Source organism: Castanea sativa, chromosome 12, assembly GCF_040712315.1.
Source record: "Castanea sativa cultivar Marrone di Chiusa Pesio chromosome 12, ASM4071231v1".
Lineage (NCBI taxonomy): Eukaryota > Viridiplantae > Streptophyta > Magnoliopsida > Fagales > Fagaceae > Castanea > Castanea sativa.
The window spans coordinates 14647968-14662072 of record NC_134024.1 but is presented as its reverse complement, the minus strand read 5'-3'; the positions used below and the strand labels follow the sequence as shown (position 1 = coordinate 14662072).

The 14105-nt window shown below is 33.4% G+C and overlaps 1 protein-coding gene across 1 annotated transcript in view; it reads right to left on the bottom strand.

Annotated features, from left to right (window-relative positions):
* The window catches only part of LOC142619963 (MADS-box protein AGL42-like), a 54433-nt gene extending 40723 nt beyond the window's left edge, over window positions 1-13710 (bottom strand). The window contains exons 1-2 of the mRNA XM_075793375.1: window positions 13250-13710; window positions 12946-13133 (exon numbers count right to left, since the gene is read on the bottom strand). Of these exons, the coding sequence (XP_075649490.1) occupies window positions 12946-13127 (182 nt within the window). The 5' untranslated portion in view covers window positions 13128-13133; window positions 13250-13710. The remainder of the gene's footprint in view (window positions 1-12945; window positions 13134-13249) is intronic.
* Between the last annotated feature and the right edge of the window lie 395 nt (window positions 13711-14105).

Sequence of the window (14105 nt, the reverse complement as noted above, 5' to 3'; positions counted from 1 at the left end):
AGGGGTAAGAATCAGTGGGTTACAAGAAGATTATGACTTTGAAGGTTTGGGAAGGTAGTCCGAGGAGGAATGCCTCCTCGGCTAAGCAAGGTGGAGATCAGAAGGTGTAGTCTGCCATCAAGAGCAATCCTCCGGAGGATTCTATTGATAAGCATAAACATCAAGAAAGCATAGGACAAAGGGAAGCCAAGAAATATCGAAGAGAAAGCTGCTACCACTACATTGAATGCTCTGCAGCTAACCCTCTAGCCGCATTAATGTGGAAGTGATACCTGAACAGTGATAATCAGCCTTACAGCTACTCCTTGAGATTTCAGGAAGGTCTTGATGGGATAAGGATCAAAGCCAGCAACTTGACTTACACGTAGAGGTTGAAGATGGAAGAAATAGAAGAATATAAAAGAGAAAGAAGCCCTTTACATCGGGATCTATTTGAGAATCTGTAGCAGAGACATTGTAGCAACAAGAACTGAAATTGTAATCAAGTCTAAAAGAGAACTGTTCACCTCGGACTTTGCCGAGGAAGGATACGTTTGCGAGAAGCTTATTTTTCTCTGTTTTCATATCATCTTTAGTCCATGTTGAACTTAGTTCATTCCATTGGAGCCTAGTTTTTAGCACATTCTCTACAAATTCATTGCATTGGGCTCTTTGGACCTTAATCTCATTACCTCTTGGGCTTAGGACTCAAATCTTGTCCTTACACTAGCCATCGGAGATCTAGGCGGAAACTTTTGGTAAAGTCTCGACAAAAACCCTATTATGGGAAATTTTGAGATTTGCTTTAAGAGTTAGTCATGTGAAAAAATTTATCCAAAACCATACTTATATATAAACACTTATTAACCCTAGTCTCCAAAGAAGCAAGACGAATACTGGAACCTAATTAAAGAAAAATCCTATATACCCAGATTTGTCTTCCAACCCTATACCTTAAGAGGAGATTTTATCCCCCAAATACAAGATCATCACTTATGTTATCGTAGTGTAGTCTTGAACTCACAGAGACATCAGAAATCTTCAAGTGACCTTGAAGTAACCGAGAGATCGGTTTGGCAACCAATGCATCTCGACTTACTGCTTTGAATCATTATGATGGCATGGGCTTGAAGATCAATTAGAGCAAGAGCTAGGAACTTATATGCAAGGAAAATTACATGTATTGTAGGTCTTGCAAGTTTGGTTGTATCGCAACTTCTTTATAGTAGTTTTGACGAGCTAGGCTAGGCTCCAGATTGTTTTAAAAAGCCATTGCAGGGGTCTAAAGGTGAATTTTCATATTAAATATCAACATCTTAAAGATTTCTATAGTATTTTGAATGATCTTATTGTCACACACACACACATATATACGCATGTAAATAAGATTAATAAATAAAAATATAAAATCATTTTAAATTATATTAATATGAGACAATAAGTACTTTTCATAATGTAAGTAATAAAAGAATAAATTAAACAAAATCCCTTCTTTATTAATTATTTTAATTGAAAACATAGCTCAAAGTTGGAAAATAAAGAATATATTAAACAAAGTCCCCTTCCTTATTAATTATACTAGCATGTAACTCCATGCAAACGCATAGATGCATTTAAAATAAAACTAAATTTTTATTATAAAAATATAAATAATTAGTCAAATTATTATTATTATTATTTTAAAAACATACATATACATTCATGCATACGTATAGATACATTTAAAATTAAACACAATTTTTATCATAAAATATAGATAATTAGTCTTTTTTTTTTTAAAGTAAATATAATTAGTCCCATATTAAAATTCTTATTTAAATTTAATACTACTGATGATCTTTTTTTTTTCTTCTAATTTTTAACAAGATAGAATGTATGGTGATTTTTATTTTATTTATTTTTTTAAGAAACATGTGATTTTTATTGAGTATATGTAATTGTTTTTTTTTAATTTTATAATTCATTGATATTAGATTTTTAGTATTTTGCACTCAATAACTCACTTGACACAAAGATTAAAAAACTTAAGCAGACACATGGCACATACTTAAGTGGATAATTATGGTGTAATCTCCACATAAATTTAGACACATGCAAAATTGGATTATAATTTCAAATTTTAATTCAACTTTCTCTAAATTTTACCTATTAATATATATATATAGATGATTTATAAATTTGAATTTTTTTTAGTTATATGATTATGTTTTTTATGATTTATTATATTGGACTTCTCATTTTCTACACTAAATTAACTAATTTGGCACAAAAATTTAAAATTTAGATTAGATGAGACACAAGGCGCAAAATTAAACTCTAATGGAAATTCAATTTTTACACTAAATTAACTCATTTGGCACAAAATTCTAAATTTAAATTAGATGAGACACATAGCGCAAAATTAAACTCTAATTGAATTTCAATTTGAAAATTAATTGAATTTTCTCTCTGCTCTACCGATTATTATTATTATTATTATTATTATTATTATTATTATTATTATAGATTAATTGAAAAAATAGCTTCCATTGGAGAGGGGGGGGGGGGACTATATATTAAATGCTTACTTATTTGATTTTTTTATAACATCTATAAAATTATATTAGAATAACACAAGGATGCTGCTAAATTTAAATATAATAAAAGAGATAACATATAAATTTGTTCTTTTAGTTCTGAATTTTTCATTCAAATTCAAAATTCTACCTGTTTGTATGTCTATTTACGTTTTTTTTTTTCTTCTCACTTTCGTTATTTATGCTGTATTTTTAAAATAATATACTTTTTTTTTTTTAATGGTGTGATCTAATGATATGTAAACAAATAACAAAGGTGATGGTAGACAAAATCCAAATATCACATCAATTATATAACCAAAATCTACCTATTTTATGTTCAATGTGGGATTTAACACATACTTATACAATCTAATCCCATCAGAACCACACAGGCTAGACTAAAGCCTTGATCATGCTCTTTCCAACTTTCTTGCTTATTATTAAGAATCCTCTTCGATTTCTCCCCCTTTTTTCTTTAAGATGAAAGAAAATATTTGAATGGGATCTGCAAATCAATGATTCTATTAGGCGTTAGTTTTAGGTAATAGAAGAATTGTTTGTTCACCCAATACCTTTGTTGACATATTCTTTTTAAGGCTCCCAACCCATGTTCAATAGTAATTATAGAGTTTTTGCTTATAACAATTAATTAACCATGTTGGGGGACCACAATTTGACTCTCTACAACTACTCTAAAAACAGGCCTGCGTGGTGTGATGTCGAAAGCCATAAAAGATTTGAGTGTCTTATTCATCATCAATTGGTTTTGAGGTGGAATGACATAGCTCACGGTTCGACATATGGTATCAGAGCCAAGGTCACAAGTTCGAGTCACAGGAGTGCCATTGTGAGGGAGGGATTGTTGGGGGGACCACAATTTGACTCCCAACAACCACTCTAAAAACAGGACCTCGTGGTGTGATGTCGAAAGCCATAAAAGATTTGAGTGTGTCTTATTCATCATCAATTGGTTTTGAGGTGAAATGACATAGCTCACGGTCCGACATATGGTATCAGAGCCAAGGTCACAGGTTCGAGTCACGGGAGTGCCATTGTGAGGGAGGAATTGTTGGGGGACTACAATTTGACTCCCTACAACCACTCTAAAAACAGGCCCACGTGGTGTGATGTCGAAAGCCATAAAAGATTTGACTGTGTCTTCCTCATCGCCAATTGGTTTTGAAGTGGAATGGCATAGCTCATGGTCCAACAAACTACATAGTATTTTTTTAAGTATATTTTATTTATTTATAAGCATATATTATGTTTATTTATAAGTTTCCCAATAAATAATTATCAAAATCTTTAAAGACATAAAATTAACAGAATTTCCTTTTCAATAAAATAATTTTTTTTCCTCCCAAATAATAAGGATATCCATGCAAAAGTGTTAGGTTCTAAATATTCAGGACAAATATTTAGTATCTAAATTTATGTATGTTGGTAAACCGAAAACAAAACAATGTCTAGATTAGGTGTTAGACATTGTTCAAGTTTGTTCAAGTCAATATTCAAGAGCAGTCAAACTACAGAAAGAAGAATTCATAATATGTAAAGCTCGACCAATTGAAAGAAAGGCTCGATCAATCAAAAGTCGTATTTTGCAGATTTTAAATCAGGCCCAAAACTCGCAAAAACATTTAGGGTTTCAGTTCTACACTACCTAGTATAAAAGAAAAACCCTAAATACATTTCAGTAGTTCTTGGAAGTCTTGTGAATTACTCCGGTGAAATTTTTGAGGATTCTGTAGCCTTCTAACTCAATAAGCATCTACTGGAAGCTAGATCTACTATCAAGAACTGGTGGAGACAAGTTGCTGCATAAAGATCAACTACTGACGGTGATTAAAAAAAGCTTTTGAGTGGGATCTTAAAGTCTCAAACGTGGGTGTTTGTGTTCAACAAATTTAAATTGAAGAGTCCGTAGATTCGGAGTTGCACGCGGTTGTGTAAAATAATTACTACAATAGGTAGCTTTAGATTTTAGGGAGAAAATCTATTGTAAAACTTTCATTCTATCATAGTGAATTTGTTTGCCTTAAGAATAGATTAGGTTAAATTGCCCCCCAAGTTTTTTACCTTGAAACTGTTAACTTCATTGGTTTTCTTGGATAATCGTATCGCTTGTCTCTTTTACTTTTCTGCACTGTGTGATATGATTGTATGTATTTAACCTAGATTTAAATAATAAATCTAAATATCAACTTGATTAATTAATTAGGTTGAGTTTACAGGGACCTAAACAAATAAATAGAAAGTATTCCCATCATGTTCGACTTTGAACACTTGTCAAAATGACCATGTCAAGGGTTTCAAAGTATTTGTACTTCTTAATTTTAAGACTAATAAATATTTGACTTTGATATCAAAAGATTCAAAACATTGAATTAATTAATATGATTGCATTTCCTAGGTTGATTAGTTAAGGATTTCTATATAATTAAGGATGCAAAGCCTACTCACCATGATATATTATTAGAATCTTATTATAAAATATTTAGATTATCAATATACATTTTTGTGAATATTTTTTCTTGGTTCATGGATTTCGAGTGAAATCTAGGGTTATTTCCCAGTTTGTAGAAGTTGGCTACAAGCCATTCTGTAATACCATCCCACATCTATTTGTATTTGTTGTAGCATAGTGTGGCTTTGATCTCATCTAATGTAGTACGTACACTTAGAAAGGTTGTAGTTAGTGTATTATAGATTCCACTTCTACACGTTTACGCTACATCAATTAGCATAAGAGGCACACTGCACTACATCAATTGGTATCAAAGAGACGCTACGGCTACGCTACATCAATTGGTAGTAGGGCCACGCTATGCTGCATTAGTTGGTATTAGGAAAAGGTCAAGTCTTATCATGGCAGGAAGAAGAGCACATGGGAGAGAGCATGATGTTGTAGATGAAGTGTTTGAACACGTTGAGGTTGCACACGATGCCTAACTAGAGGAGCACTTTCAATTGATGGAGGATAAATTTGATGTACAGCAATTCGCCACCTTAACTGTTGGAAATCAGCCTCAAAACCGTTGTCCAAATCTATGCATTGCGGAGGAGGATTTTACCATTGAAGATGTGGGTGAACACATCAAAAGAGTTTCATTTGTTGATTTGGATTCACCACAATCTACGATGAGAACTCCAACGATGATGAACATACGTTGAAGTCCTTTGTGTAACCAAGGAACCAAACAAAAGGGTTATGTACACCAAGTGTACATATAGGCTTACAACCCATAAAATGAAAATCAAGTTTTTGGTTGAGTTTCATAAAATATTTGATAGTTTTTCTTTTCATTACCGAGCAGCCTAAAGTTCTAGTAGAACTAAGTTTGTAGAGGAGTTGTAGTTATTATGTGTTAGTCTAGCTTGACATGATGGCTAATGAGTGCAACAACAACCATTTCGATGACTTAAATCACAGTGATGAGACTCTTTCGAGATTCAAATTATAAATGTTCCAACTTGAAATCTAGTAAGGGTTATAAGAGATCCAAGCGGCTCACTGATGCAGGAGACAATGGGAAGACATATTTATTATATTTTATTTTATTTTATGTATCAAGAGCAGTTTTGTAATTTCATAATATTCTAGAATGGGTTGTGCTAACAGTCCATTAGATCTTCTTTTGGGCTTTATTTTAAGTTTGGTTATTTAGTTGGGCTTAATAATAAAAGCCTGAGTCCAAGTCCAAGTCTTATTAGGGTTTTAAAAAATCCTAATTCAACTAGAATTAGGTATTAGTTTTCTATTTAAAGAGTTGGAGTACTTTCTATTGAGTTGATTATTGATGAATATTTTCAGAATTTAAGAGTTATGAAGATTTCTTTATGGTTTGTGTGATGCAACCTTCTCCGAGGTGTGATACCAAGGAACCCTAAGTGTGATGCTTACGAAGTCTAGGTGTGATTCTTAGAATTTATCTATTTTCTTTCACTTTACTATTTACGATTACTATTCACAGATCACTATTCACAGCACAGGAACAGCTACCTAAATCTTGATTGCTTTCCTTTGTTTTTATCCCCAAACCCTATTAATCCTTGTTCCTTTGGAAACCCTATTATCCCTCTTATTTTCTAGCCTATTCCCTACCAAAAAACCTAACCCTAATTCTTCAAAACCAAAGCTATACCAAATCTACCCTGGTTTTCTAAATCAGATTTTTATTGTGTCCCCTTGTCCTACATTAGTTTGCGATCAGAGCAGGGATTTCGCATCATGTCTACACAATCAAGGAGATTGTTTAGGGGGGAATTGAGTGATTATGAGCAAGATGAAGGTCATATGGAGGATGTATTTGATTATGAAGATTTTGCTATGGATGACTTGGAGGAGGATGAAGTGGATACTTCTCCTTTATCTATAGTGAGACGTATTTTAGTAGCCCCTAAAGTAGAGAAAGAGGATTGGAGGCAAACTTCAATATTTCAGATGTTGGTTCGTTGTGGAAACCAAGCAAAGAATGTTATTATTGATGGGGGAAGTTGCATGAATGTTGTGTCATCTTCCACGGTTGAACTCCTTAAGCTTCTAGTTGAACCTCATCCTCAATCATACAAAGTGGCTTGGATAGACAATACTTCTATTCTAGTAACTCATAGATACCTTATTTTTTTTCTTGTGGTATTTATAGTGATTCTATCATGTGTGATATAATTCCTATGAAAGTTACACATATCCTTCTTAGTCGACCTTGGCTCTTTGATCAAAATATAAAACATTATGGGAGAAAAAACACCTATGCTCTAATGGTTAGCAAGAAGGAGGTTGTTTTGAAACCTATGACCTTAGCCAAGATGGATAAATTTAAAATATCAAAGCCAAAAGTTATTGAAGGAAAGATCTAGAAGCAAAAAATTTTGGTGTAGCAGCAGAAGCTACCAAAATAAAACCTAACTAGACTATAGAAGTGCCTCAAATTCCAGAAAATTTTTCCAAAGATTGCACTAATTTTTCTTTGAAAGATTTATCAAAGCCCTTATGTCCTATGCATGAGTACTCTACTGACTTTGTCAAAGGTATAAGTTGTGTAGAGGCCACATAGGAGATGTTGAGTTGAAGATAGATGCAAGTGATCAAGGGAAGCTTGAAGTAATGCAACAAGGCTTTTAAGAGATGACAATTATCAATGACGTTGAAATTGATCAAGTACTGTGGAATAAATATGAGGCCGAAGCGAAGGACAAAGTGACTTATTTGATGTTGATGTTGCGTATCAAAGCAAAGTTCTATTGCCTATGCCAACTTTTCAAAATATTGATTTTATCATTCTTGAAAAGTTTAATGGCTCAATTGCATTGGTGGGTGTATCATTATCATCATTATATGCCACAAACGAAGAAACAAAAGGAAATTCAAATTCAAAGTGTTTATTCAATGTCAAGGATGCACTTCAAGAAACCAAAATTCTTTTTATTTCAACATTCAAAACTCGAGGTCAAGTTTTCTCCAACCCAGGGAGAATGATGCAGGAGGCAATGGGAAGACTAATTTATTATATTTTATTTGATTTCATGTATCGGGAACAGTTTTGTAATTTCATAATATTTTGAAATGGGCTGTGCTAACGGTCTATTGGATCTTCTTTTGGGCTTTATTTTAAATTTAGTTAATTATTGGGCTTAGTAGTAAAAGCTTGAGTCCAAGTCCAAGTCTTATTAGGGTTTTAAGAAATCCTAATTCAACTAGGATTAGGTATTAGTTTTCTATTTAAAGAATTGTAGTACTTTCTATTAAGTTGATTATTGATGAATGTTTTCTGAATTTAAGAGCCATGAAGCTTTTTTTATGGTTTGTGTAATGCAACCTTCTCTGAGGTCCAAGGAACCCTAGGTGTGATGCTTAGGAAGTCTAGATGTGATTCCTAGAATTTATCTATTTTCTTTAATTATACTATTCATGGTTATTGTTCACAGATCACTGTTCACAGCACAGGAACAACCACCTAAACCTTGATTGTTTTCCTTTGTTTCATCTCCAAACCTACTAATCATTGTTCCCTTTGGAGACCCTATTATCCCTCTTATTTTCTAGCCTATTCCCCACCAAAAAACCTAACCCTAATTCTTCAAAACCCAAGCTATACCCAATCTGCCCCTGGTTTTTCTAAATCAGATTTTTGTTGTTCCCCCTTGTCCTCCGTCGCTCACTCAAAACCTAATCAAGATCATATTGACAATAGGACTCACAACAACAATAAATCTCTCGATCACCATATTCGTCCACCCAAATGGAGAACAAATAAAAGGCTCTAGCAATGAAAATATGGAGAAATTTGCAGAGATGACTAGATGGTATGAACATGATAACAACCACTGTTTTAAAACTAGGACCAGACCAACCGGTTGAACTAGGAATCGGAACCAGTATGGGGAAAACCAGTCAAACCCAGTGAAAACTAATCAAGAACCGGGAAAAACTGGGAACCGATCTCTTTTTCTTTGACCGTTCAAGTTTTTAAAACCATGGGAACAACAGCAGTGGTATTGAGTAAAAGAATGTAAAGCTTAACTTCACACATGGCACAATATAAAGTAATTGCTTAAGACTCAATTTCCACCAAAAGTACAAGTTTAGTTAAGAATAAGAGCACTATAACCAGACGTAGCAATTGGGGATGAAATATCAGATAATTTAGCAACAGTCCAAACTACAAACCAAAGACAATGGTATTATTAATGAATGTAGAGAAAATATCCAAGAGAGCAAGAATCGAACTGAAGGAATACATTTGGACGACCTTAGAGTGGACGTACAAGGAAGATACCAAAGCATTTGAAGTAGAAGCAATTGCTGAATTTGGTGGATGATGTCATTCAACTCGATTTTAGTGGTGAGCCCAAAACCTACAGGTTCCAATATCACATGGTTGCAAGGAATTTATGCCATTGAATTTCATGTTGGTAGAAAGTCTTGATTCTGTCCCAAGTCCTTTGTTGATTACCAATGCCAATCAAGAAAAAGAATGAGAACCTTTATTTTTAAGGTATTGGGAAATTTGATGGTTATTAATCCTTATTTGGTGAATATTGTGAATAGCCTAAAAATTAAAGCAATGGAATTTTGAATCATTCATCTATTAGCCCACATGCTACAAGTTTGGTAAGAATTTCAACAAATTGCAATACTCAACTTATTTGTTTTGCTTGACACAGAGTTCAATTTCAATCAAACTAGAATTCTGAGTTTCACGTGGAAGGGACTGAATTAGGACACATGACTATATATGTTTTGAGAGAGCTCAAGAAATGGCAGCCAAGGGTTAAAAACTTGAAAAAACAACACACTCTTCTTGTGTTTGGTGGATTAAAAACTCAAGAATGTTTGACTATCACTTGGGAAAGTCAAGCTAATTAATATGATTTTATGTCCTATGTTGACTGGTCTAGGACTTCTACTGTGTTGACTTGTCTAGGACCAATTATCTCAAGGGTTGTAGAAGTTGGCTACAACTCACTCTTCTACCGACTTTCATCACATATGAAATAAGTGATCAGATCACTCCAAATCATTCGAAGCTACTTTGTTTTTGTTAGGTTCAAAGACTTTAGGAACTAATATATTAGAACTTCAATATGTATTATGTTGGCAAATCATGATCAAAACATAAAGTCTAGATTTAGACTTGCTCAAAGGTGATTTTATGTAAAATTGGAATCGAGTGATTGCAGGATTTATTGGTCAAAATCTGCAAGACTCGATCGATCGAAAATTAGACTCGATCGATCGAATCTCGTGCAGGTTTAATTTTCTACAGAAATTCCAATTCAGCCCAAGCCCATTTGACGTGTAGGGTTTAGCTACATTTTAGAAGTCTTTTGAGTGCTGTGTGTTGAATCTTCTATAAGATTTAGAGATATTTACCTTCAAACACATACTTTGAACTATTAAAATCAAGATTCACATCAAGAATTTGATAGTTGCTTCAGTTGCTGCATAAAAAACTTTAAAGAAATCTTAAACCTTTGAGTGGAATCTCAAAGTCACAAGTAGGTGAATTTGTGGTTGATGCAGATCAAGGAAAGAAGTAGTACGTGGACTAAAAGTTGTCACGTGGTTGTGGTAGTAAGTTTTCTACATAAGGTAGCAATAGGATGTTAATGGTCTCTTATTGAACAAACTTTAATTCTTTCATAATGGATTTGTTTTTACCTTGAGGATAGCTAGGTTAAATCCTCCTTAGATTTTTTACCAGTTAGATTTTCATGGGTTATCATATCGTTGTATTATTTATTTTTCCGCATTATTTACATGATATGATTATTATTGTGTTAACCTAGATCTAAATAATTTATCTAAGTAATCACTTGGTTAAATAACTAGGTTAAACAACTTGTGTTAAGGGGTCTAAAAACGTATAGTTTTCTTGACATAGTATTGACCATGGAACATGACTATAAAAAGAAAGAAATTTGCACACAAATATACCAGCCAATGCTCTCTTTTCATTAGCAAGTCACATATACACTTGGTGGGTCTTAATTTCTTAAACTCATGATGACCTCACTCTCTATTTTACTCTTAAATTGAGAGGAGTTACCATTTGAACTAAAACTCATTGAGAAATTATATTGGCCAATATGTAGTAGGTGTACAAAAGAGTTAAGCAATTCGTAGATCCTATATTTTATGGAGAAATAGTCATCAAATCTCTAGGAAGCACAAGAGAGGCACCAAAGGGTGCCAGATTTAGGTTGCAAGATTCTTACTATTAACAACATTAAAGGGTGCTACTACAGCCCCATATAGTGATCCTCAGAGTTTAAAAAGAGTTAAGCACTGATGTTTACTTAACCAAGTCCTGCTACAAGGTGTTTAACTTCAAGTCTACTTGTCAAATAGAGTCATAATAAATCCCATTAGTTCTTTCACTCACTCAAGTTAGGGGGTAAATCAAACCATACTACCACACTCCCAAAAACTTTAATTTTTAATGCAAAGCAACTTAGGTCCCCAGAGATTTAGATGGGGACAATTCATCACATGATATCTTGAGTTCTTAACTCATCTTAAACAATAGACCGAATGGGCATGTGCACGCAAACACCTTAAATACTTATATATTGCAGCTCTCATTTCTTTCCTTTCATTTGATCCTTATCCAAATTAAAGTCTTTTCGTCACCTAGAAACTACCAACTCGGAGCAGTGAGAGAAATAAGTACTTGATGGACTGCTTGCATAATGTAGATATCTAGTTAGCTACTCACGTACAATGAGCATGTGGCCAGATTTAAATACCAGAACACACATACACACGAAAAAGATACACAAGGTACAGTAGGCCCATACAAATCTGCCAAGGGGGGTTGTATATATTCGGTTTGGGGTGAGTCGAAATGGTCCTTTTTTGGTGAAATTCTACATCATAACTAAGTAAAAATTAAAAAAAAAAATATATATATATATATATATATATATATATATATATATATATTGAAAAACAATAGTCCCCATACAATATCCTTCACAAAGTACCAACAAGTGTCAAACATAACAAAAAGCCTCATTAAATCTTGTCTACCACAAAGTACTATAAAACCAACAACTTATAAAAAAGAAAAGGATAACAAAGTACTATAAAACCAATTAATGTCAGTGTGGTTGAAATTTCAAAGGAACACATTTGTCTTGGAAGAAACTTATGTCGAATAGGAAAGGCCAACATTACTAGTTGACCCGGAAAGACCAATGGCAAAGGTGGCTCGCAAGTTCCAAAATCAAACTGTCTATCTATAACTATTTCTAATGAAAGTATAACAAACCCTAATTGATGGAATAGGCTATGATTAGAGAACTCAAAGAGGCACTTGAAGAAATTCAGTAACGTTGAAAAGAGGCACTAAATCAGAAAAGGAAAATAAAGAAGAAAGATGGAGAGACCAAAGCCACTAAGAACTTGTATAGTTCTGAAAATTTCAAGGTACTCAAAGAGATGAATGTATACAAAAGAGTAAGATATCGTAAGGGAAATCACTAAAGTTGTTTCCCCTCATACTTTCCTATGTACCGAATTCAAAAGAAATAAGCAAATCCGAAAAGGTTCATATATGTAAAATCTAATAAAAAATTAGATTAGATTAGATTCGATTCAGACACAAACATAAACACTGCTGAACTAAAAGAGCAATATCATACTATGAAACAAACACTGAAAGGCCAAGTTCCTCGTACACTAAACCTACTCCAATTTCCTAGACCTACAGTGTGTGTTTTCGCTGAATTCCCAGACCTTGCTGTCGCCACCTCACGCAATCATACCAAAACCATAAAACAGTTCTTATTAATGCACAAAAATCTTAAATTACGCGCTACGAAGCATTATAAAAATTTATTAAAAAAAAGGATTGTAATATATGATTATATAATATATTTAGGTGATGAAAGAAACACATACTCAGTGCTTGAAAACTCATAGAGCCTGCCTTTCTGCGAAAAGATGATCACAGCAACTTCAGCATCACAAAGAACTGAGAGCTCGTGGGCTTTCTTTAGCAACCCATTTCGACGCTTTGAGAAAGTGACTTGCCGGCTCGTCGCGTTCTCGATTCGCTTCATCTGAATCTTCCCTCTCACCATGATGTTCTAAATGATCACAAAATGGTTACAAAACTGCTTCATTTTAATTCGACTCAACCCTAATTGCTATTTGTAGAAGAAAACAAATGAAAGATCAACATGAAATAAGTTCAAAATCTCACCAAGTTTGAGTGGAAAATCCCAGATATGCTTATGCTTCAGCTCAAGAAATACACGCAGGTTTGTTGAAATTCACAAAGAAAACTTACAACCCAGACGCTCAAAGAAAACTTTAGAACTCCATAACATGGACAGTTCCAAAATTTGATGAAATTTTTTGTTGAAAACAAAAACCCAGAAAGATTTAGAGCAAAGAGAGGGCAAATTTTCAAAGAATGAGCTGGAAACACAGAGACCCAGTGAGAGTTTAGGGGAAGAAAACACAGTTATATCAACAGCATATATGGAGGTGGCAACAAATATGGAAAAATTTCAGAAACTCTAGAAGGATTCTGACTTCTGAGAGTAGCAACAAGGAGGATCTATGGATGTATCAGTCTCTTTGGACAGAGACCACAGAACCCGTTTCCTTTTTCATTAATCTTTTTGTCCGATTGAGATAAGGTAAAATACTTAAAGCATTCCACATTATGCAATTGTTTTTAATGACTAAAATTGATATATAAAAAACCAATTTTCAATTTTAACCTTTAATTAAAAAAAAGTAAAAAAAATTTATGAGAAATAAAAGATAAAAAATAAAAAAGTAAGAAGTAAAAAAAAATTGCAAGACAAACTAGGTGAATTGTACTCGGTACAATACAAGTATTGCACCGAATCTTAATCTCTTTTGTCTTTGGCTTTCTTTTGTAAGTTCTTCTCTTTGCCCCACAAAAAGAAAGGTAAAGCATAAAACCCCAAAACCCCAAAAGAGAGAGAATATAAAAATGGAGTGTATTACCAAAAATGTTTCAACATGGGCAAATTAAAATAGACATATTTTGGTCTCTCACCCTTATCTTGTTTTGGTAAAATTAA